The sequence below is a fragment of the Malus sylvestris genome, chromosome 8 (genome assembly GCF_916048215.2).
Source record: "Malus sylvestris chromosome 8, drMalSylv7.2, whole genome shotgun sequence".
NCBI lineage: Eukaryota > Viridiplantae > Streptophyta > Magnoliopsida > Rosales > Rosaceae > Malus > Malus sylvestris.
In genome coordinates this window covers 6,975,029-7,000,089 of record NC_062267.1, presented here as the reverse complement: position 1 = coordinate 7,000,089, position 25,061 = coordinate 6,975,029, and the positions used below count along the sequence as shown (strand labels likewise).

Sequence of the window (25,061 nt, the reverse complement as noted above, 5' to 3'; positions counted from 1 at the left end):
GTAGTTCCAATGCAAGGGTGATATGATATCTCATGAATCACAGTACAAACATTTCTAACCCTTTAAGTCAAAAAGCCTGCCATCCAAGTGATGTAGTAAAGGGTCAAAGAGTTTTTCCGTCCAATGATGACGTGACAGAGATGAGAGTCAAAGAAAGTTGATGAAACCGGTAAAGGAAGTCTTGAACATCAGTACAGTAACATTTTGATAATTATACGTGAAAATATTAATGCAAAAGCATGAAAATATCGTTCATTGATAATTTGGTAGCGAGAGCGAAATACTTGTTGATGTTGTTAGTTTGGGTATGACGGGGGTGCAACCGTGCTAGACTAAAAAACAAAGAGAAAAACTGTCCATCTTTTTATACTCAACAGAAACGAAGGGCTTTGGTGCGTGGTTAATAAAGACCAATGATGGATTGATTGAAATGAAATCGTTAACTTTTAAGCAGCAAAAGGAAGATAATGTTTTGTAGATCAATGGACCGATTGCAGGGTCTCACAATCGGTGGGAGATCCAGGAAATATTAATTGAGAGGTCAATAAGAATAGCGAGCAGTGTGTAAATTTTTTTTGGATGGAATAATATGCAAATTGGCATTTTATCGAGTTTTGATAGGCCTGAAATCATTTGCCAACTTATATTGCACATATCTCAACAGATACCAATAGCTTTCGAACGAACGTGTCAACTAACGTCAATAGCTTTTGAGTGAGAATACTGACACATGTCAATATATGTCGAGTGAGCCTATCAACATATGTCCATAACAACACATACAAAGCATGAGGCTAGTGGCTACCCTGCTCAATGACCATAGAGGCAATTCGTAAAGTAGTTGAAGGGTTGTTTTCAAGGTTCAAATGGCAACACCCAGCTTTTCTATGGAGGATTTCTGAACTTGTGAGGGTCATCTAACCCACCTTGCCTGAAGATGGATCTGCCCCGCTCACAATCCAATTTGCCCCTTGATATGCGGACTGCATATGCCACATATCTCATAATTTGACGGGTCACTGCATTGTACAAAGCATTAAAAATAAACATAAATTAAAAAAATTTAAAAATTTAAAAATTTAAAAAAATAAAAAAAAAATAAAAAAAAAAAAAAAGGAGTTGGCTTGTCTAGTCTTATCCATACTTAATAACCCAATTTTTTCTCTGAACTTTTCATTACCAACACTTGATAAGTACAATACACCATTGCATTGGAAACTAACAATACTGCACAAACCAATGTGATAATCAATAGTGGAAAGTGATTTTCACACTCTTAATTAGTCATTCACACATATTTCTTTATTTATAAATATTGAATTGAATAAATCAAACAAAATCAATGTATGACAAGTCAAAAAGTATATGTTTAACATTTCCTATCAATAAATACAGAGATACTCGAAGTTTTTCTTTCTTTAAATTTCATTCGATTTTTTCATATGATGTGGGACCTATAAAATATAAAAAAATTCATGTAGAATCCATTCTATGCATGCAGCAGAGTTCAGATAAAAATTGATGTCTCTCTTGGAATTAGTCGTCAACTGCTGAAGTGCAAAGGCAAAGTACAACATGCAATAAACTCTATTGAATTAAATTGCATCGATCTCTCCCAACGTACAAGATTCACTGCCATACCTTCTCTTTTTCACTGGGGATTCACAAGTGTACCCCAGAAGGTGATTGTTCATCCCTTATTATTCTCATGTCTCGCAAGCTAAAGAAAATAAGAAGCATGGATGGAGACCACCATAGTTTGGCACCCAAATTACCCAAGGGGAAGGCCCGCATAAGGGTTGGCTGGGCAACAGTTCGAGAGTCCCACACTGAGGATTTTTATCATTATATTTTGGTTTTTTTATTTTAAAACAAAAATCTATCTGTTAAAATATCCAGAGAATCTCATTCTCTGGAGTCTTAAATATCTTAAAAAACCACATCTTTATTTATTTCTATGTGTAAGCCATTCTTTATATGTGTGATCGTTGACCACATAATTGCCGAGTCTCACAATATATAAACAAGTTATAGATACATGTTTGACAATAAAAAATAAAGAACTTTAACGAAAAATTCTGGTACTGTTTATTTTAATAAAAAAATTATATTTTTACACTAAAAAATCAACCTGATACTATTCACCTTACCTTTTATTTTGTCATTATCGTTAAAACTCAAAGTTTTCAAATCATTTTTATTAGTTTTCCTTAAAAAATATGATTTGATTAAACACGCCAACTCTTTTTATATATTTGACCTTATCATTCTTTTTAGGGAACTTTAACGAAAAACACCCGGTACTGTTCACTTTAACGAAAAACCACATTTTTACACTAAAAAGTCAATCTTGGTACTATTCACTTTACCCTTTATTTTGTCCTTATCATTAAAACTCAAAGTTTTCAAGCCCTTTTCATTAGTTTTCCATTCTTTTTATTGTCAAACATCTTAGTATCTGTTGCTTATTACTTTTTCTTTTCAATTTCTGATATCTCTATATTTTACCTATCAAATTTTTTATCATTACAATTCACTCTCAGTGACGTGCTCGAGAGGGTCTCTTATTTTTTCCCTTTAGATACACCAAAAAAAAAAAGAATGAAATTCAAAAACAAATAAAGGAGAATGCTATGGAGACCATGCTAAAATGTTCAAATCAATATTAACAATAAAAAATTAACAGCAATAATGTTTTCCAACTAAAAAGTCACTTATATGACATGATATGGATTGATAACCTTCACTCTTGCTGCCAAAATTGACAGCAACTTTAATTTTTTTAATAAAATTATTAAATGCATTTTTCTATTTTTATTTTAAAATATTTATTATAAATGGCTCTATTCATAACAATCATATCTATTATTTTGGAGATTTATATTTGTTCCCTTTTATTGGACGAAATTTCAATGAATTAGATTCACAAGAACCATTAACTGCCCTTTCCAATACAAAGTGAAGCGTTTAGGTTTCTGATTTTTATCTTGTTCTATTTTAATGGTAGTTTGACCGTGAAATTTCTTTGTTTTTGTATTTCCAGAATGGCAGAATATGAGTGTGTGACTTGGTATAGTTGATCCTATGGATAGTACAAAAAATGGATTTGTCATAATATAATGTAATAAAATAATAGTTTAGTTTGACATATTGAGTTTGAGAGTAAAACTTTAAAACATGTTACAATGCCACATAGGCTATCAGATTTAAATTTTATGTTTAAAATTTATCTTTTGTGACCACTTAGTACAGCGGTCTAGTGATATTCTTCTTCACTTATGAGTAATAGACCGATTCTCACCAAAAACAAATTTTAACCACATTATTGTTAATCATTTGTAACAAAATACAAAACCCTAGTAGCATAAAGATGCAACGATCCTATTTGTCAATGAGACCCAATATTTGTTAATATTTTCTTTTGGGGCCCATTGTTTGAGGTGACAGACATACGCCGCGTACAGAGAGGGACATGGCCACCTTATTCTCTTTCTCTTCACGCTATCTCGCATGAAAACTTTCCATAAATTGCATGCAAACTCAGACCCCCGTTGAAACTCTCTCACTCCCCATTTCAGTCTCTCACTGGTCAAGCTTTTTCCCATATTTTCAATTCCCCCAGATTTCCCCCTAATTAAATATCTCCCTCTCCCTCTCCCTCTCCCTCTCATCGCAATTTCAGAACCCTCTTCTCTCAAAAATCTCGGAAAGTTCGAAGCTTTCTCTTACTCTCAAAACTCCATTGCCGGAAATTTCATAGCTGTTGAGGCAGGGGATGGAGGGTTTTCGCGGTTTCCCGGAAACGGCGTCGCTTTGGGCTCCGGAATTTTTGTTGCCGGAATGTGTGCCCGGAAGCTCATCGTCGCAGAACCACATTGGGGGAGAATCCCATTCTGATCAAACCCTGGAGGCTGCCTTTTCTCGCCTAAATGTGTCAGCTTTCAGCCGCCAGCAGCCGCGGATTTCCGGCATTGACTGCGGCAATTACAGTAATGGGCCGGCGCTGAACTACCCATCAAGCGATCACGGATTTAGAGGCGGAAATTCGATGCCTTTTTGCAGCGGCGAGTCGTTGCAGAGTCGTCTGAACTCACAGAACGGCGGGGGTGGGGATTTAGGGAATTTTGGTCTTGAAAATTGCTGGGTGGGAAACGGCACGAATGGCTTTGTTCCCAATCAAGATTGCTGGGTGCATTCTGACATTGCTGGGTTTCAAGAACCTCTGGATCGCCTGTCGTTGGCTGATTTGCGCGGAAATATCGCTGCTTTGGCCAAGCAGCAGCACGGCTGTCGATTTTTGCAGAAAACAATGGAGGATGCACCGAACAGGGATGTGATTGATTTAATATTCTTGGAGGTTATGGAAAATGTGGTCGTTTTGATGCTCGACCCTTACGGGAACTATGTCGTTCAGAAGCTTGTGGAGGTCTGCACCGAAGAGCAGAGGACCCGTATGCTTTCGAAGTTGATATTGGAGAGTCATACGTCGCTGGTTTGTATTGCCCTCGACACTCGCGGGTATGGTCTGCGTAAATCCTCTTAACCACTTAAGTTACAAGCTCGTTGCATTTGTTGTTCGTATATATGTGGGTAATTGTTCTAACTTCTAAGATTGCTGACCAAATAACTTTGGTAATTGTTCCTATCTTTCTTGTGACAGGACTCGTACTGTACAGAAATTGTTGCAGTACGTTACTAACCAAGAGCAAGTGTCGTTGATTATGGGAGCTCTGAGCCCTGCTGCCGCTGTGTTGAGTAAGAACAACAATGGCCAACATGTGATCGAACAGTGCTTAGAGAATTTTTCTGAGGAAGACAACAGGGTAATGTTTCCGTCCTGTTACTCTACAGTCTACGTGATTTGCAATTACTGTTGTATCTTGTTATGTTAGTCTTACATGTTGCAGTTGGATTGGGATTTGAATTTTGGCTGGTTCTGCTCGTCTTTTTTGTGATCGTTACGTGTTGCAAGAATCCACGATAAGTACTTACTCTTGATCAATAAAGTTTTATGATTTTAAGCCGATCCACAGCTTGTGGCTGGAACTTTAGCCTATTAGCTTTTGAAAGCAGGAAACTATCATCCATGCACCTAATGTTATTTCTAATAGGCTATCATGGGTCGTGATTTGTTCAAACAAAGAGTGTGATACATCCATTTGGAATTAAATTTTAACTGCAGAAGGGACTAGATTGGACCCTCACTTCCACCCTAATTGAACAACCGAAATTTTAGGCTTTTTATTTCTAAATATGTCCGGCGAAGCACATGAATTTTGTATCCATGACTTACATGATGGAATCTTGTAATTGAAGGTTATGTAGATCATTAGTTTCAATCGATAATCTTTATGTTCATAGTTACTTCTCATATCAACGGTTTTCACCATGTGTTCCACATCATATTTTCACATCCAACGTTGGTATTTTAGAAAGGGACATGCATAATAAAGAAATCATGTCACTTGCAGATACAAGATCCGGTGATCAAGAAGCGCCAATCTTTCCATGTTTCTTAAAGCATCGTTTTAGAAGCTCTTTGTAACTAGTCCTTGAATCCACTCTCCTTAAGTACAGAACATTGACATTTTCTTTGGCAGGGTCTTCTGCTTGTGGTGGCTATTAATTGTTCCACAATTGGGAAGGACAAAAGTGGCTGTTGTGTGCTACAAAAGTGCATTGAACACTCTAGTGGTGAAAATAGAGAACGCCTGGTTGCTGCTATCATAGCGCAAGCAACAGTACTTGCAGTAGATCGCTACGGGTTTGTTCCTATGAGATTTCATCCAAACTTTTTAAACATAACGCTCTAAATCTTTACTTAATGTTTTCTGTTATTTTCCCAATGCCCTAGAAACTACGTGGTGCAACATTTACTAGGTTTGAGGATCCCGCAAATCACACAAAATCTTTTGAGACAACTTCAAGGCAGTTATATTTCTATATCATTGAATAAGTTTGGTAGCTGCGTTGTGGAGAAATGCTTGTCCGAGTCAAGCGAAGAACAATCTTCACAGATTATATTTGAGTTGGTCACCAACCCAAATGTGTCAATGCTTCTTGTTCACCAGTATGGGAACTTTGTCATCCAGACAGCACTCGAGGTTTCTAAGGTTAGATCATCTAAGTGCTTCGATGTTTTTACTTTGCCCGTATTGTTCATTACTTCATTTTACTTGAAAACGTAATTAGCTTAAGGTCCCATCTCTAAACTTTGGGTGCATATATGCTCACCATGTAAAGCCAAAAGCCTCAAAAAGTATAAGCGTTTTGTAAATAAAAATGTTTTGTGAAAATTTAAATTGATACGATATCCTATCACTCTACGTTTCTTAACTATCAACTTATGATCTCTGTAGCTGTGAAATTATCTTCTGATATGCTCATCTGTCCTTTAAGCCTAGATGATTTTGATTAAGTTTCAATTGTGTGGTTTTTAAATCTCATTTATTGCACAAGAACAGGGTATCTACCATCAAGCTCTACTAAATCTGGTTAATTTATACTCCGACTTTCTGCGTGGCAATTCTTATGGAAGAAAAGTACTTGCTCGGCTTGACAGGTGCCTGCGACATATATAGACATGCAAGTAAGAAATTGCATCTCTAGGCGTCTGTTGTGTTGTTCTCATTTTTCAGTCCCAAATATAGATGCAGATGGATTGATCTCACTGTCCTGTTGTTTCGCTATCTTGTAGTGCTTCTTCCGCCTACGTTGCAAAGTCACCTTTGTAGGTGTTGGAAGAACGGAAAATATGCGTGTGGATATCAGCAGCCGGCTAGGAGCTAACTTTAGTCTTGTAATATCGAAATCCTGTCCAAAGGAGATCACAGAGGGATGATTACTGTCCGTTACGAAACTGTAGAGTTGTGTGATCCTCCCATTGTTTTGGGGGAATAGGTTTTCGTGTATTGTGATCTCTCCCACAGTTGATTGTTGTGCTCTGTTACGTCAACTAGGAAGGCAATAGCTACGTTGGAATTGTTCTGATTAACTCTGCTGTAATTTTCTTTTCTTTTATTTATGTAAAAGTTAAAACAATTGAGATGCTATTCGTATTTGCATAGGGAAACTTTTATTCACAATTCTGGATGGAATATAGTTCAGTAATTTTTTTTCCTTATTGTTCACTTTAGTCCTTCCTTTTAGATTTGCGTTTCACAAATGCATTTTTACAACCAGCGATATTCTAAACTATGGAGATCGAGATTGTGAGAAAAGTTGGTGTTTGGCAATAAGAAGAGTGAAACAACTTCTTATAAGGCCTTGCAGATTTTTTTTTAGAAATCGTTTGATAACTATTTAATTTTTTGTTTATGTCCTTAAAATGATTTTTACACCTTTTTTTAGCTTCTTATGCAATTTTTCTTTGTTTTTGAGCATTGGATTGAGTAAATCAATTGAAAACAACTGACATGAGCGTGAGGTTAAATCTTCTGCACCTATTTTGTGTCACCTATATCATTTATTGACACATGTTAAGTTTATGACCACAAAGTTAAGAAATGTTAAGTTTATTAACACATGACAACCACAGTACGAAGAAGGACCAAAAAATATTAATTTTCCATTCTATTAAGAAAAAAATTTCTAGAGAAACGAATAAAATTATTGTCTAAACAAAATTGAGATGATTTCTGGCATTCGCTACCAAACATTCCCATCCAAAGTTTTTATTCGTTGACTTAGGTTGACGTGGAACGGCCCAATCACGGACTATATAAACCTTCTGAAAAAATCAAAATAAAAAGAAAAATTCAGGTCCAAAGAAATTTCATTTGGGAAGCAGCGCGTTTGACCCGTGCGACGACGGAGGACTAAAGTCCTCTGCGTCTCCGTTGTAGTAGGCAGCAGCCATGGCTCGGCGGACCTCGCTCCTTCTCATCTACTTCCTGCTGCTGAACCTCTGCGGCGCGGATGCTTCACTCTCCGACGATCACCGCCGTCCGATGATCCTCCCTCTCCATTTCTCGTCTCCCAAATCCAATTGGCTCCACCGGCGACCCTTCGACGGCCGGCGGCTCCAGAGATCGGTGCCCAACGCCCACATGAGGCTCTATGACGATCTCCTCGCCAACGGGTTTGACTTTCCTCCCAAATTTCCCTAGTTTTGTAGCTTTTGATATATCGAATTATATGCTGATCGGAAGGTTCGGGAACTTGGAATTGGAAACAGGTACTACACGACGCGTCTGTGGATTGGGACGCCCCCGCAGAAATTCGCCCTGATTGTGGATACGGGAAGTACGGTGACTTATGTGCCTTGCTTTGACTGTAAGCAGTGTGGTTTTCATCAGGTTCGGCTTCATTTCCGTGCTTAAGTTAATTGTAGTTATTAGTTACTGTGCAATTAGGTTTTACCTGTTTAACATACAGTTACTTATTTACTTATGTACTTTCCCATTTCTCTAGTTTTGGATACCTTCCTAATCATGTTAAATTGTTAATTGCATCGAAGAAATGCTCGAATCGCATCTAGGATTGACTTTAATTGATGAGCGGAAAAAGCTCGATAATTGTTGTCCAGTGTTCTTGATTGAAATTCTATATAAAGTTTAGTATGGAGTAGGATTCTCTCCTCGCTTCCCTTCTCCTTCCCTCCCCTCCTATTTGAATAGTCACGTTTAAGCCACGTCAACATCTTGTGTTGACTTTTTAATAGAGAAAGACAAAAATGAAAGTGAAAGAGGACGGGAGGGTAGGGAAGGGAAGGGAAGGGAAGGGAAGGGAAGGGGAGGGGATTAGGAGGGGATTAGGAGGGGAGAGAATCCTATTCCGTTTAGCATGCTTCTTAAAAATAATAAGGCAGGGACTAAAACAATGTGCATCACATTTCACTAGGTTAGTTGTTGTTTAGTAATGTTTTATTTTCTATCCCATTTGCTAAAAACAAGGAAATAACGGAGAACTGTCTTTGGTTTTCCATGAAATAAAAATCGAACTTTACCAAATGGGTTCTTAGTTATTTCTTTGTTTGGAGCCAAAAAATTCCTGTTTTCCTAATTCTTTTCAGTCATTCTGTATAAATTATTTGAATTAACTCATATGTATCGAGCTACATGGGGTTTTGTTTTGCAGGACCCCAGGTTCCGGCCCGATTTATCTAGTACATATCAACCTGTGAAGTGCAATATCAATTGTAACTGTGACAAGAAAGAAGCTCAATGCACTTATGAGCGGCGGTATGCTGAGATGAGCTCTAGCAGTGGGGTACTTGGTGAGGACGTCTTTTCTTTTGGTAACGAGAGTGTTCTTGTGCCCCAGCGTGCTGTTTTTGGTTGTGAAAATATTGAAACTGGTGATCTTTACCGTCAACGTGCTGATGGCATTATCGGTTTGGGTCGTGGTCAACTCAGTGTGATGGATCAACTTGTTGACAAGGGTGTTATTAGTGACTCATTCTCATTATGCTACGGAGGGATGGGTGTAGGAGGGGGTGCCATGGTTCTTGGCGGGATGAAATCTCCCCCTGATATGGTATTTGCCCATTCAGATCGCTTTCGCAGGTACAGACTTTTATAATACCAATAATTTCAAACCTATTTTCATGAAGAATGTATTTTGTGCATCTCACACATATACTTTAGTTCTGGGATTGAAACAGTCCATATTACAACATTGACCTGAAGGAAATACATGTGGCTGGCAAACCTTTGAAGTTAAATCCCAAGATCTTTGATGGCAAGCATGGAACTGTATTGGATAGTGGAACTACTTATGCGTACCTTCCAAAGGATGCTTTTCATGCATTTAAGGATGCTGTAAGTCTTCATCTTTTGAGTTTCCTACTCTGTTTTAATACTTCTAAAATCTAGCTGATCCTGATACCTATAAGAAAAGGTCAAGGGTTTTTCTTTTCTTTTCTTTAGAAAGGTAAATGGAAAAGGTGCTTTATTGTTTACTTAAGAGAAAAACAATTGAACTATTTACCTGAGGAAATGATATAAGGGAGGTATTTCTATTTGCAGTCCATCCCTCTTTGAACTATCAAGTAATGGTAAATTTTTTTTGGTTGGGAAATGTGCAGATTAAGAGGCAAATTGAGTCCCTCAAACGAATCCATGGTCCTGACCCAAATTATCAAGATATTTGTTTTTCAGGAGCTGGAAGGTAATTCCTGTAGAAAACTTGCATTGTGTGAGGTTTGCATGCATGTCTTGATTTACTAATTGACTTAATTCTTTATCTGAGAGTTTAACATGGAATTGTGCTTTAGGGATGTCACCCAACTATCAAAAGTTTTTCCACAGGTTGATATGGTATTCGGCAATGGGCAGAAGTTATTGCTGTCTCCAGAGAATTACCTGTTCCCGGTAACTTGATTATTTACTGTTCTTGAGCATGTTATTTTTAAATCATTAATGTCACAAATATGATTCAAGATGGGTCTGAGGCTGTATATTTGGCTTTCATAATTCGAAGTTCTTATTTATAATCGATAATTTTGTTAAGAACTCTCTTTGTCATTCATCACATAGCAAAAATCAAATATTCTATTATTTAAATAATTCCCATACTTGGGTTCACAAGTTAAGAATAGTGTGAAAATTTTGTATAGCCTCATTTCTACGTTGCATTCTCTCTCTCCGCTATAACCCTGGTTGTGTTGCACTAACATTTTGTGTATGATTCTTATTGCTCATATCTCACTATACACACGCACATTTTGATGCATTGTTTCTCTCTGTTTTGCTTGTTCCTCAGCATACAAAGGTTGGTGGTGCATATTGCCTGGGGATTTTTGAAAATGGTGATGATACTACTCTTTTAGGAGGTTAGTGGTTGTAAAATCACTCTATTTGGATGGTTTTGTATTGTTTTGCAAATCCTTTTGTACAACCACGTATTGCTTACACATTGGAAATAACATATGCCCTCCCCTTTTATGTCCCAAACAGATCCCAGCATTTGCACAACTGTAAGTGGGGATAGCTTACTAAAAGTTTGTTGAATTGTACAGGAATCATTACGCGTAATACCCTTGTGACTTATGACCGGAAAAACGATAAGATTGGCTTTTGGAAAACTAATTGTTCTGAACTATGGAAGAGATTGAATTATAATAATGCCCCGCCTCCAGCACCTTTAGCTTCTGATGGCCGGAATACGAGTGTAGAAATTTCTCCTAGCATTGCCCCAGGTGGATTGCCTGAAACATTTCTTCCAGGTAGATTTAGTTTTTCAGTCAAATGTTCTAATGACCTTTATGATGCTCTCAAATTCAAGAATGTCATTATCGAACCATATTGGACGTTGATTCTGAATACAATAACAATGTATCTGAGGTTGTTAGTGCTGGATGTATAATTTCTTACTCTTGACATTTTAATGTTAGGTTGACTCATTTCCAATCCAATTTGACAACTTTTTTTCGTTTATAGTTTCTCTTGTAATGCATTTGCAACTTGCTTTTCCACTGCAAGTTTTCGTATTGTTTTGGTTGACATCTCAAATGTTTGATAACAGGTGAACTTCAAATAGGGCTAATAAGTTTCGATATGATGCTGAGCATCAATAACACTATGAAACCCAACTTCACAGAACTGGCAGATTCTATTGCTCATGAGCTGGAAGTTGATATTTCCCAGGTATAGTTTAGCGAAGTTTAGCTATTTTATCTTGGACTTGAGAGCGTAGTTTTTTGTTTTGTTTTTATTGGGTCTTGCGTGATAGGCATGGGTTGGGTCTGGGCCACCCTAACCATGTAGCATCATCCTCTACCAATGCTCAAGTATGATTCAAGAATTTAACATCTACCTGTGAATAATCAAAGATGAAATTACTCCACCCTCCCCCAAGGTGTCATAAAATTTTAAATAAAGGTCTTTCATAATTCTGTGGATTTCTTAATTCTTTGAGTTTCATCTCTGTCATGTTGTCAATTAAAAATACTTGAGCTCGGACTCATTGTTCTTGGTAACATACTCTAACCCAACCGATTGCGACCCTTTGGTGATCTTTATTGTGAGCCAGTATACCTTATTATTACTGTCTGCTGATATATCTTAATATTACTTTGCTTCTATATCTTCAGTTAATTTACTAACCACAACACTAACTCTTCTCAGGTTCGCTTAGTGAACTACACCAATATGGGAAATGGTTTCGTTGTTAGATGGACAATCTTCCCTGCTGAACCTGCAACTTGCTTTTCTGCTGCGAAGGCAATGGTAATAGGTCATCTGTTGCTTGGGTTGCTGGATAACATGTACTTACAACTGGAGCCATTTGCTGACTAGAGTGTTGACTCAATGCTTACTCAAAATTGCAGGGCATAATTATGCGCTTAAAGGAACATCATATGCAGCTTCCTCAGAAATTTGGAACTTATCAGTTGGTCAAGGTGAAGGCTGAGCCTCGGAAGAAGTGGTATGCTACTTCACCCTGTTTTTCTCCATCCTTTTCTTTTCTCGCTCTCTAAAATTGCTTCTCATGTCTTGCATTCTTTTCACTGGAATGAAGTATATGGTTTTGGAAATTTGATTTTGTTGATTTCATCATTCAAGTATTCATAATGGTAACCTCATGCACTTTGTCTTTGCTGCTTGATTTTCTGTTTCCTTTCATGTTTCTTTAACCAGATTAGCTTTCGAATTTTGCTACAAAGTTATACTCGAATGATTTTTTCGTTGTTAAAATTGGACCGTGTTGGAGAATTGTAGGTCGTGGTGGGAGCAACACTCTTTGGCTGTGGTAGTTGGAGCTATAGTTACCTCAGCTGTTGGATTATTAGCATTAGGGACATGGCTGGTTAGGAAATACAAATTGCAAGACATCGTTTCGTATGAGCCACTGGGTGCCAGTTCCATTGTTCCTGAGCAAGAGCTTCAACCGCGTAGATAGTAACTTTCGTGCCAGTGTAGTCAGAGCGTTTCGACTCACTGTGGAGATTCCGATTATGGACAGCTCCGAAAGCAATACATACACACCGACATAGGGGCATTGGCGCCGAACATTCGGAGGAGATGAAATCTGCAATCCCTCTGTGCAATATAATTTCGGCATAGGAAAAATGGAAAGACAAATAGGTGATAGAAAACTTCAATTAATATTTCATTTTACTCCTGCTGTCTCTTTTACTTGTACGTACATGTAAAAATACTCCTCAAAGTTTCAGCTAACTTGTATATGACTTGTCCTTTCGGCTTTCGGCTTTCGGCTTTCGGTTCGACGGTAAATCGGATTTACCTGCGCATCTGGTTTATTTTTGTCTGTTGATTCTGATTTATTTTTTTATTCTGAATTTAAAAAATAAATAAAGATGCGCTGAGGGAGGAAGGGTATTCGAAAACTACTTCATGGGAAATACGTAGAACAAATGAGAAGATTAAAGGGTTTAGTGTATTAAATTTATACGTACTTTTGGAGAATTTTTAAAGTGACGAGACATTTAATAATTTGGTTGATTTTTACGGACTATTGTAAACTTTGTAAAATTTCATTGACTTTAGTTGATATACTTTTTTTGATAAGAAATGAGTTAAATGGTAGACTTCTGTGGAATATTATAAAAAATATGTACTGTAATGAATTTTTTAATAATAATTTATTAGTAAGGAAAATTAATAAAAAAAGATTGAAAACTTTGAATTTTAATCAAAATGACAAAAAAATGTCGTGAGTGAATAGTACCAGGAGTGACTTTTTAGAGTACAAATGTCATTTTCGTTAAAAATGAACAGTACTGGAGGTGTTTCGTTAAAAATCCCTTATTAATAAGTATTATTATTTTTCAGTTTTCATTATTTGAGATGGTGGTAGTAAAGTTGGTGCTTTTTTTGTGGCAGCAATAATAGTAGGGGTGCTGATTGTGGTGGCGGAGTGATGTTCGCGTGGTGGATGAGTAGGGATGGGGGTGGTGGTGATGGAGTGGTGATGGTGGTGGTAAAGGTGGCAATCTTGTTGATGATGGTGTAGGTGGTGGTCATAGTAGGGATGATGATGATGCTCATGCCAATGATGGCATACTAGTGGGTGTGGGGATATAGGATATGGTTATGTTAAGATGGTGGTGACGACGTGGTGATGGGTGTTAATAATTATAGTCATTTCATTATGTTGGGTTGAGGAGTATATTCTCAGAAAATAGAGCAAAATGAAATCCATTAAATCTTAGAGGTAGAGTTAGAATTTGCTATAACCCATAAAACTACTCAAAATCCATGACTTTTGATAATCGTTTAAAATAATTTAAATTTTGAATACACATGGATTTTTGTTGACTCACAAAAACACAAGATTTTCATAGATTTTTTAGAAGTCACAAAAGTCTTTATTCAATACAAATTTTTTTACTCTTTAACAATATATATTGAATGGATTTGAGAATTTAGCAAAGTTCATCAAACTCCATATACAGTACACCCTTTAAGTATGAAGAAAAGATGGTGGATGAGATGTGAAAAAATTGTACGTACATAAATGAAAAATAAAAATTTGCCATCAGTTTCAAGTTCCTATTTCTTTCTTTCTTCTTCATTTCTCCATCTTTCCTTTCACCAATCTTTATCCGTTATTTTCCTCCATTAATTCTCTCTATGGTCGTACAAAAAATAAAAACAAAATGGTTATAAGTCATATACCGCAAACGATAAATGGTACGTCCACGACACAAATCATATGAGTTGCATCAACTTCACGGATCATTTTGTTCTACCAAAGACTTACTTTTGGCGGAAATTATTGTGAGAGACATAATTTTGTCCTTGGAAGGGAAAACCCTACCAGCACAGGCATTGGTTTTACGTCTAAAAGTGGCAGCCACAGCTGGATACTGTCCTAGAGGGGGCAAGGGGAGTTTCTGTTTTTCGCCTGAAGAAGGCAACCAGATTAGCTATTTATGCCTAAGTAATCTGTAAGTTGAAGGCTGTTCACAGTGGGGCATCTATACATGCAGCTGGAAAGCAACTGGAACCTAATGAGCAGACTGCAAGTCATTTTCGCATTCCTCTTTTTCGAAAATAGAAAAAGAGTGTAGAAAACAAAATCGAGAGTGTGGAAACTACTTTTGATAAAAAATTAGGTTCCATTTCGCTTCACTTGGTTATAAAGGAGACGGAAATCTCTCCAATACTACGTAACATTAATTGCTAAGGAAATAGATGATTAAGATTGAAAATAGAAAGGATTGAAATGGTTGTGAAAACCAAAACTAACGGGTAAACACCCGTAACACTGAATAATAGTAGGACTGAAGCTACACCTACTGAAAATTACTAGGAATATTTCACTGAATGTGTGATACACCAGAGAACTTTGAGTCAAGTAGTCTGACTAGTTGGATGGTCCGACCAAATTGTTTTGATGAGAACAAGTCAGTAACAAGGTGGATCTTGCATATATATATGTGACGTGGCAGAGTACCAATCGGACTGTTTACGGGGTCTCATAAGAGTTGGGGATGGGGACCTCATGCATGACAAACACGGTGAAAATGGCCTCCGAAGAGATGAGATGTACAATATATGCATGTGAAATTGTTACGCCTTTGCCCTGCATATCTGTCAACCTCTCCCACAAAATATTTTCTTTTAAATGTTTAACCGGTCATTGTTTGTGTTCTTCTGATTCAATAATGAAATATCATATGTAAGTTCATTTACACTTTGTATTATAGAGTCGAAACATTTTGTGGCAGTAAACTCATTCATATAAGCTGTTCTCCATTCATGGCTTTACATATATTTATGTGTTATGATTCTCATCAATTTTATACACGAGTTCACCGTTACATATAAAAAGCCATATTAATAGAAAGAGAAACTCGAACACAGGGCTTGAATGCATGAGTGAATGACCTTAACTGACTTAATCTTAGAAATTATAGTGAGGAACGTTATTAGTGCTTGTTTACAATGGCGAAGTTGTTTCACTCTTGCTAATTTATTACTTAAAATATCATTATTTTTGGAAAAGAATGAAATACACCTTAACATTGGTACGAACCTCCACTTTATTCACTTGCATAACATGAAATAACTAACTCTTTACAAGTGCATAAATATAATACTAATAATAAAACAATAATTTGCTTTAACATCAACTCGAATTTGACATTGACTTAGACTAATAATATAAAAATTACACAATAATATCAACTTTCGTTTATATTTTGTAGGGTACGTCCTAGGCACAAATGCATACCAACACCATCACAAAGGCAAAGGAATCGATTAAGGGCACTTGTCCTCGCCCTTGGAGTTTTTGAGGTCCCTGTAGCAAGGGCACTCGTCCTTGTTCCCATAAGTCCCCGATGGAACGCACTGACACTTCTCACAACAGATTCCACAGAACCTCAAGCACCTGTTCTTAAATCCAGCTTTTGAACATCTCACCCCACACTTGGAGTCACAAAAAGCTGCAAAATTCATAACAAAATTCATACAAATAGGTTCATTAGAACATCATATAAAAAAAATTATCGTATAATTTGTTTCGATAAGGCTATATTCTACATTACTCTAATCGACAAAAGGATACCTGAATTAGACAGTAAGAAAGCGAATGCATTATCCTGACTAATTAATTGACCGAACACACATTTGTCATATATTTTGAGTTTTAGAAACAAATTAAGAGAGAAAAGAAAATTGTAAGAACAATATTACGAACTCAAGAGAAACATGGTTAATTAATTACATAAATGGAGTAATTAGTTGAAAAAAAAGTAGGATCGTACGAGAACCAGCCATTGATGCCTCGAAGAAAGAGGAGGTGAGGACAAGGCAAACAAGCATGAAGGTTGCAAAGACGAGCTTCATTGTTGCCAAGAAGAAGATTAGAGGTTGAAGATGGAAATATTCGTATTCTAGTGAGCAAAGGAAACCTTTTTTTTGTGAGTATGGTGATTTAGACGTGAGAAATGAGGGGTATTTATAATACGATGGGTTGGTACGTAGGTGAAATAAAATAAAGGAGATTATTGCTTCAACGTAAAAATAAAATAAAGGGTGGTGCAGCTGGTGGTGCAATTGGCATAGCTACTCACAAAGCTAAGGTGGGAAGTAGCTCGGGAAGGTTTTTTGGAAACTCATGTTTTAATGGCTTATGTTAATGTATGTAGCCAGCCCACCTAATTTCATTATATATTATTTAATGTATATTTAGCGCATGATAAGTAATAAATAATACTTTTTATGCTAAAAATAATAAATGAATTCTCTCTCCATTCCTCTTTCTTTTATCCTATTTGTTCAAGAAAATGCATTTTACCCTATGCAATTTAGCCTTTGTGCTTCTTACTCAAGAAATGAAAAATAAAATTTTGTTTGAATTTACCGTAAAATCCTATCTCTACAATTTCCTTACTTTCCGTTGAGATTTTTCAATGAATGTCACGTTTGGTACGTTCTTAATCTCTTTGTTTACTTAGTCTAGACTTAATTAGTAGGCTAATTAGTTATATGGTCCTTGAATTTGTTGATTAGGATTATGATTTTGAGAATAGTTTATATTCCATTGTTGTTTTGATGTGGTAGAAAATAACACACAAATTAAATCATGCATATTATGCAATCGTAGTACGAGTAAGTAGGGATCGTTCTATTCCGGCGATTAGAAGGAATGCTAATCAATACAAATTAAACTTATAAAACTGAAAATTAAGTTAAACTAACAACAAAACAATGACTGGGGAATTTTGGACGAATTTAATTAAAACAAAAGTAAATGGCAGCAAGTAAATTAAGTTGCGAATGAAATATGGATGAAATGATAACTAAAGGATTCTTCTCCACACATGAATCATATGCATACAAATCGATTTCCAGTTATTCTTTCTATAAACTATGAAGGACAATGCCCAAAATTAACTGTGAACAACACTAATTAACTCTTAGATTTTCCTGAGTTCATTGAATTGGACTCAGTGACGCAACCAAATTATTCTTCTCAAGTTTCCTAACTATGAAAAGCATGATAGAGATACATTTCAAAGATCATTAAATTTTATGAAAATCATAAGCATTGACAAAACATTCATAACTATGAAAAACATGATACTCCTGTCAATCATGACCAGTGACTTTTATTACTTGCAAATAATAAGTTCATAACGATTAGGTGAAATTCCCTTATATTCTAGCATCAAATCCCTGCATGCAAACTAAGTGTGCACCCTTAATAAACATACAAGAATAAGTTTTTTATAGAGCAGATAAGTAAATCGCATTCATGTTTTATGAAACAATAACTGAATGTAATCAATTTATATAAAACATATGATTATGGCTTTGAATTCACATCTGGCTAAAAAAAAACTTAGTTACACATGCTCATCATAACTGAAAAGAAATCTAAAATAAACATTGAAACTTAAAATAAAGATGGAAAGAACTCTGAAAATTCTAGCAGCTTCAATAGATGAATGGTAAGCGCGGCACACTTCTTATATATATATAGGGCACGACTGAATCCAAAGAGGAAAGAGATAAGGCATTTTGAATTATTTTAGGACTCTAAGAAACAGGTGGAGAATGTTGAAATGTAATTAGGATTCTTCCTTGCAGCTGGAGATAAGATAAGATAAGATAGGATAAGATAGAATAAGATAATGTTTCTCTCCAGCTAATATTCTTTTTTCTTGTGTAATTCCTTGCATTCCAAGTCTCAACTTTAATTTCTCCAGATTTTGGCACATGTTTAACATCTTTTAAACACAAAAAATGTCCATCCCATATGTTCTCCACACATGCTATCCAATCCAAGTCCAAAACTGCTCGAAATTGTTCCATTTGACTATATATTGTTATCTTTACCAACTGAACCTACAATAAAACGAAAATAACTTAAATTACTATAATAAATGGAAATAAACTAAGTAAATGCAAAGAAATAAGATAACAAAGTCGCATAAATATACTCCTATCATGTTTCATTTTGATTATTATATACTTTTAGGTAGGCAAAAAAAAAATTAAATAAACATATGATTTTATGGTACTAATTTTAGCTAGCACACCTAAGTTTAAAATCCTAACTCCGCCCTTGGTGCTATCCACACACCCATTTTTACATCTCACACATCCCTATCAATTTCTGACCATTAGATTGAATGAATTATAGAAGATCAATGGACAAAAATTGACAAGAATATGTGGGTGTTAAAAAAGGGTGTGTGGCTACCCTAAAATAAATAGGAGATTGATTTCAGATAATGAATCTATTGAGCATCATCATCATATATGATATGGCATAATTTTATTTGATAACTGAGGTGACCAATTCAATATAGATGTTAAATCTTCTTCCTGAGTAATGTTAGGTAGACTAAATTTATACACTAAATTTGCAAACTATATGATGTGTCGCTAATAAGAAATAAACACGTTAATCAACATTTAAGTAATAATTCAATCATCAACTTTCATGTCATTTAGTTTAGAAAATTTAGTTTACAAATTTAGTCTTCATATGCCATAGATGTGTCAAATATTTATTTTATTAATATATTGAGCCCCATAGTTACATTTTTTTTAGTACATCGATATTCTTACATTAAAGGGAGGGGGAGTTCGGCTAAGCCACACACTGGGTAACCTAATTTGGTATCGAATTCGTCATTCATGAGATTTAAACCTAAGACCTCTCACTTCCAAGTGAAGTGGAATGTCACCAGACCGTAATATTGAGTGGCAACCCCATAGTTACATTAACTATTAAAAGATAATTAAAATTGATTTTAGTTTTCATTTTATTGGTTGTCAATGAACACATGTATTAAAAAATAAATTAAAAGCATTTAACTCCATATTTGTTTGCTACAAAAAAAAAAAGCAGCTAGAAAGTAAGAAATCATTTGAAAAAAAAATAAAAATAATAACACTTAGCTGCCACGTCAATTATGACATCTCCCTTTGAGAAAACCTTGATACCTTGAAGAACTAGTTGACATATTTGAGATCTCCTTTAACAACTGAATACTTTAGCCACTTAGTGCTACGGTTTAGTGATATTCATATTCACTTGTAAGTGTAAGGTCTTAAGTTCGATTATCGCCAAAGGCGAATTTGGACCAAATTATTTCTAGCTTTTTGTGAAGCTTAGTTCATTCGCTCATCCCTTTAGTATAGTTAATATCGTTTGTTTAAAAAAAAAATTCGAATACTTTAAAATATAAGATATCCTAAGTGTACTAGAATTTTCATAACAAAGAAGGTTGAGAAGCCAGCTGGAGGAGTGCGTATAACCACGGAAACAACCAAAACGAAGCATTGAGCCAATAAAAAAATACAAAAACGAAGCAATTAGTGAATTTGATACTCACCAAAAGTCAATGTCAACGTTTTTAAATGCTTCCTTTTAACTGGCATTACTTGGATTGGTACGTAACAAGTGGACTTAAACAAAAGAGAATGGGAAGAGAGATCCACTTCAGATTCACTTTGTTGGGATTCCAGGGATCTTCACATCTTAGCCGTTCATCTTACATTGTGCGGTCAGTTTTCGTCAGATATTATTTGTGTTTAATTTTAAATAAAAAAGTCAAATGATTTATGACCACACAATATACAATGAATGACTAAGATGTGGAAAAATCCTAGTAGATCCGGATGGGATCCAATTCTAGAAAATAGTGCCAAATAATTATGTAAGTTACAAAACACGTTTTGCATCTTTCACTAAAATGGAGGGATGGCGAAATAACAAAGAAGGTTGTAGGTAGAGGCAAAGAGTGGTAACATGAGCATGAGTTGTATGATCAGATTTGTGTGAGTGAATGTTATGTGGTAATGCATTTTGCATAAATAAACAGTTATTTATGCATGCGTGAGCAACTGTCAGCTGTTAATACATAAAAAGTTTTACTTGCATGAATAGACTCCTACTCATAGGTTTTTTTTAGCTAAAATGGTCTATGAGATTGACATTACTCCTCACTTTAGTTCTTCGAGATTTAAAATCGATACAAGTGGTTCATAAGTTTGTTCACCGTCAATCATTTTGGTCCTTATGTGAAAATTCTCCGTTTAGTAAGAACCAAAATGACAAAAATACCTCTTAATTTTTATCCGATAATTTTGGCCCAGTGTTTAATAAATTGAGGATTTTTTTTTTATCATTTTTGTCCTTATTTAACAGAGACTTTTCACATAATGACCAAAATTATTGACGGTAGAGAAACTTAGGGATCACTTCTATCGATTCTAAATCTCAAGGAACCAAAATGAAGAGTTATGCCAACTTCAGAGACCATTTTAACTAAAATGCCTTACCTATATGAACACATAAGACCTAAGTTACCTAACCTATAAGCCAAACACTTTTGTAGATTACTAAAAAAATTCTAGATGGATTTAGAATCAGAACACCGTAGCTTCTAGCTCCAAGTCGAAAGTTAAAATAAAACAGATATCTATAACTTTAGCCTTTTAGAGCAGCCCCACAATTGGGTTGAGTTGCCCTTCACAAATAAAAAAAAAAAAAAAAAAAAAAAAAAAATCCTCCAACAGTCGACAAAATGGGAGGCAATTGGGTTCAAGATAGTTACAAAGGCAGATGCCCCTTCAACGATTGCAAGGGCTTTCGCCCTACTTGAAGCCTGGTAGACAGGAGCCCCCCCCCCCCCCCGGGCGCCAACGTGAAGCCCAGATTTGTCCAACTTGTGAGCTCACCAACTCTCCCAGTTCCCCCCACGTGGCTCATTGTGAGCCTTTGATTAAAAATAAATAAAAATTCAATTCAAGTGAGGGAATTAATCCAAATCTAAAAAAATTATAAAAAGGGTTTTTATCACCATCAAGATGGTCTCTAAAATTGAAAATCAATCAATGTAGTTATAAAAAGGGTTTTTATCACCATCAAGATGGTCTCTGAAATTGAAAATCAATCAATGTAGTTCCTGAAAAGAGGTGTCGCAAATCAATGTGGTCATTCCGTCACGACTCACAATTCTGTTAAAATGCTCTTTAAGTGCTGATGTGGCACATAAATAGATTTCATAAGTCTTTTTTTTCTCACAAATGGTCCTTGAAATTGACAAGTGACATCAAATTGGTCCTTGAAATTGATCCACAACATCAAAATGGTCTCTAAAATTGAAAATCGATAAATGTAGTCCCGCATGTAAGTGTTTCAAATCAATGTAGTCATTCTGTCACAACTCTATCAAAAATTCTGTTATGTGCCAGTGTGACGCATAAATGGATCGCATAAGTCTAATTAAATTACAAATAGGTTTAATAATTTAATAGTTAATAAAAAGTTAACCCAAAAACCCAGTCTTGCAATCACCTCAAATCCCAGTCCACATTCCTATACCTCCTTCCTTTTCTATTCTCTAAAAAAAAAAAATCTCAATACACCCACCTTTACAGACTTTGACACCTTTCACAGAATTGAACTTGGATCGAGATCACCTTTGGTGATGGCTTGGTTGATTGGCAACAATTTTTGGGACATCACCATTAACATTTAGGCGATCAACATCCTCACAACCTTAATCTTGGAGAGCTTGTTTGGCGCTTCCTTGGTGGTCTAGTGACTCAAAGAACGACGAGGTCTCTCTTGAGATAATGAGGTTATAACCGAGGTGAGTCTATTGTTGGTTGAAAACTATTTCCAAACCCCCTCTTAGGCCTTGGTTAAGCCTTGTGCCTTTGAGAATTTATGGAAGGGATTTCTCTTCGAAGTAGGTCCTACTATAAGAAAAAAGGAAATTCATTGTGCAAAAAGGTATTTAGACAACTTTTGAGATTAATTATTAAACCTACATCAGCACACAATAAAAAAAATGTACAAAATTGTGACAGAAGAATCATATTGATTTGTAACAATTATTTTTAAAGACTACATTCATCGATTTTCAAGTTTATCGATCATCTTGATGGTGTGTGTGTCAATTTCAGGGACCATTTGATATATATATATATATATATATATATATATAATAAAATAAAAAAACCATAAATCTTGTGGGCCAATTTATGTGCCACATCAGCATTTAACAAAAATTTTTAATTGTGACGGAAGAACCACATTAATTTGTGACATCTATTTTCAGGGATTACATTGATTGATTTTCAGTTTCTGGGACCATTTGTGATAAAAATCCTTAAAAAAATCATAAAAATTACCAAAAACATTATTTAAAAACAAAAAAACTTACAAAGTTCACAATATCTACCTGTGAATAATCAAAGATAAAATTACTCCACCCTCTCTATGAAGAAAGTTGGGGTTCCACCATAAAACCAATTATGAAGAGTAGCCAAACTACTTATAAACATATGCAAAGTCCCTTCTCTCATCAGTGTGTGATTCATTCTCGACATGCCCCCTCACGTATAGCGAATTTTCAATGCATCATAATATGTAAAAATAAAAGGTAGTCTTTCTTAATTCTGTGGATTTCTTAATTCTTTGCGCGTTTCATCTTTGTCATGTCGCCAATTAAAAATAATTGAGCTCGGAATCATTGTTCTTGGTAACATACTCTAGCCCAACCGGTTGGTGATCTTTAATACCTGCTCTTATTGTGTGCTAGTACCTTTATATTAATTACTGTCTGCTGGTATATCTTCATATTACTTTGCTTGTATATCTTCGGTTACTTTACTAACCACAACACTAACTCTTCTCAGGTTCGCTTCATGAACTACACCCATATGGGAAATGATTTCGTTGTTAGATGGACAATCTTCCCTGCTGATCCTGCAACTTGCTTTTCTGCTGCGAAAGCAATGGTAATAGGTCTTCTGTTGCTGGGTTGCTGGATAACATGTACTTACAGCTGGAGCTTTTTCCATTTTCTGACTAGAGCGTTGACACATTCCTTACTCTGCAGGCATGATTCTGCGCTTAAAGGAACATCATATGCAGCTTCCTCAGAAATTTGGAAGTTATCAGTTGGTCAAAGTGAAGGCTGAGCCTCGAAAGAAGCGGTATGCTACTTCAGCCGGCATTCTTTTCACTGGAATGAAGTATCTGGTTTTGGAAATTTGATTTGAATTCATCATTCATGTATTCATGATGGTAGCTTCATGGACGTTGTCTTTGCTAATGGATTTCTGTTTCCTTTCATTTCATGTTTCTTTAACCAGTTTAGCTTTCCAATTTTGCTACAAAGTTATACTCGAATGATTTTTTTCGTTGGTAAAATTGGACTGCGTTGGAGAATTGCAGGTCATGGTGCGAGCAACACTCTTTGGCGGTGGTAGTTGGAGCTATAGTTACCTCGGTTGTTGGATTATTAGCAATATAGGGACGTAGCTGGTTAGGAAATATAGATTGCAAGAGATCGTTTCTTATGAGCCTGTTCGTGCCAGTACCATTGTTCCTGAGCAAGAACTTCAACCGCTTAGATAGTAACTTTCGTACCAATGTAGTTCTTTGACTCACTGGAGATTCCGATTATGGACAGCTCGAAAGCAATACATACACTCCGGGGCATTGAAGCCGAACGTTCGGAGGAGATGAAATCTGCAATTCCTCTGTGCATTAGAATATCAGTATAGGAAAATGGATAGACAAATTGGTGATGAATATATGTCTGTTTTACTTGTAGGTATATAAAGATACTCTTCAAAGTTTCAGCTAATTTGTATATGACTTGCCTTTCGGCTTCGGTTCAACGGCAAATCCGTTCATTTTCAGGGTCAGTGCTTGGATTCAAGTCCAAGTCTTGCGTATTGAAGTAAAGTCAACGCTAGTATCAGTTGTAAATCAACGGCAGTAAGCCATTTGTTCCGGTACTGACAATCTACCGAACTAGCAAATATGAGAGCATATTATTTTAAGTTTATGAACGTTTGACCAACATTTCGATTCATCTTTTTGTTATAAATTATTTATGGAAGGAAAAGGCACATATTTACCTGCACACTCTGTTTGTCTATGTCTGTTAGTTCTGCTTTGATTTTTTTTTTCAATTTAAATTTAAAAAATAAATAAAAATGTGCAAAGGGAAAAAAGGTGTTTTGGAAACTACTTCATATACGTAGAAAAAAAAATGAGAGATTAAAGGGGTGTAGTTTATAGAGAATTTTATTGAATTTTTAAAGTGATAGACTTTTACTGATTTAGTAGACTTTGAGAGATTTAATAGACTTTTACTGATTTAGTAG

At 35.7% G+C, this 25,061-nt stretch overlaps 3 protein-coding genes and 1 pseudogene across 4 annotated transcripts; 3 read left to right on the top strand and 1 right to left on the bottom strand.

Annotated features, from left to right (window-relative positions):
* Nucleotides 1–3,508: 3,508 nt before the first annotated feature.
* Nucleotides 3,509–7,085, top strand: LOC126631155 (putative pumilio homolog 7, chloroplastic). Its single transcript, XM_050301314.1, has 6 exons — nt 3,509–4,518; nt 4,661–4,823; nt 5,601–5,764; nt 5,855–6,113; nt 6,465–6,589; nt 6,698–7,085. Exons 1-5 carry the CDS (start codon nt 3,776–3,778, stop codon nt 6,579–6,581), a joined length of 1,446 nt encoding a protein of 481 aa, XP_050157271.1. The 5' UTR covers nt 3,509–3,775; the 3' UTR covers nt 6,582–6,589; nt 6,698–7,085.
* A 658-nt stretch (nt 7,086–7,743) lies between these two features.
* On the top strand, nt 7,744–24,766 carry LOC126632214 (aspartic proteinase 36-like). Of its 2 annotated transcripts, none has more exons than XM_050302512.1 (12): nt 7,744–8,080; nt 8,177–8,297; nt 9,079–9,506; nt 9,605–9,761; nt 10,028–10,110; nt 10,217–10,313; nt 10,705–10,774; nt 10,961–11,167; nt 11,467–11,588; nt 12,069–12,170; nt 12,272–12,369; nt 24,121–24,766. In XM_050302512.1, the coding sequence occupies exons 1-12, from the start codon at nt 7,857–7,859 to the stop codon at nt 24,197–24,199; spliced, it is 1,788 nt and encodes a 595-aa protein (XP_050158469.1). In that variant the 5' UTR covers nt 7,744–7,856; the 3' UTR covers nt 24,200–24,766. The 2 variants fall into 2 exon arrangements, with proteins under 2 accessions (XP_050158469.1, XP_050158468.1); XM_050302511.1 differs by lacking the exon at nt 24,121–24,766 and adding an exon at nt 12,663–13,149 and having other exon boundaries at nt 7,745–8,080.
* Nucleotides 15,935–16,863, bottom strand: LOC126632216 (peamaclein-like). Its single transcript, XM_050302515.1, has 2 exons — nt 16,679–16,863; nt 15,935–16,357 (listed from the first exon to the last, which is right to left on the bottom strand). The coding sequence occupies exons 1-2, from the start codon at nt 16,758–16,760 to the stop codon at nt 16,173–16,175; spliced, it is 267 nt and encodes an 88-aa protein (XP_050158472.1). The 5' UTR covers nt 16,761–16,863; the 3' UTR covers nt 15,935–16,172.
* On the top strand, nt 22,481–22,624 carry LOC126633618 (U4 spliceosomal RNA; annotated as a pseudogene).
* Nucleotides 24,767–25,061: the final 295 nt, after the last annotated feature.

Coding starts and splice junctions, on each gene's coding strand:
- LOC126631155 (XM_050301314.1), top strand. CDS start 3,776: ATGGAGGGTTTTCGCGGTTTCCCGGAAACGGCGTCGCTTTGGGCTCCG. Junction 4,824..5,600: donor TTTCTGAGGAAGACAACAGG/GTAATGTTTCCG, acceptor TTTCTTTGGCAG/GGTCTTCTGCTTGTGGTGGC. Junction 6,114..6,464: donor CAGCACTCGAGGTTTCTAAG/GTTAGATCATCT, acceptor GCACAAGAACAG/GGTATCTACCATCAAGCTCT.
- LOC126632214 (XM_050302511.1), top strand. CDS start 7,857: ATGGCTCGGCGGACCTCGCTCCTTCTCATCTACTTCCTGCTGCTGAAC. Junction 9,507..9,604: donor CATTCAGATCGCTTTCGCAG/GTACAGACTTTT, acceptor GGATTGAAACAG/TCCATATTACAACATTGACC. Junction 10,111..10,216: donor TGTTTTTCAGGAGCTGGAAG/GTAATTCCTGTA, acceptor ATTGTGCTTTAG/GGATGTCACCCAACTATCAA.
- LOC126632216 (XM_050302515.1), bottom strand. CDS start 16,760: ATGAAGCTCGTCTTTGCAACCTTCATGCTTGTTTGCCTTGTCCTCACC. Junction 16,358..16,678: donor GGCATCAATGGCTGGTTCTC/GTACGATCCTAC, acceptor TGAATTTTGCAG/CTTTTTGTGACTCCAAGTGT.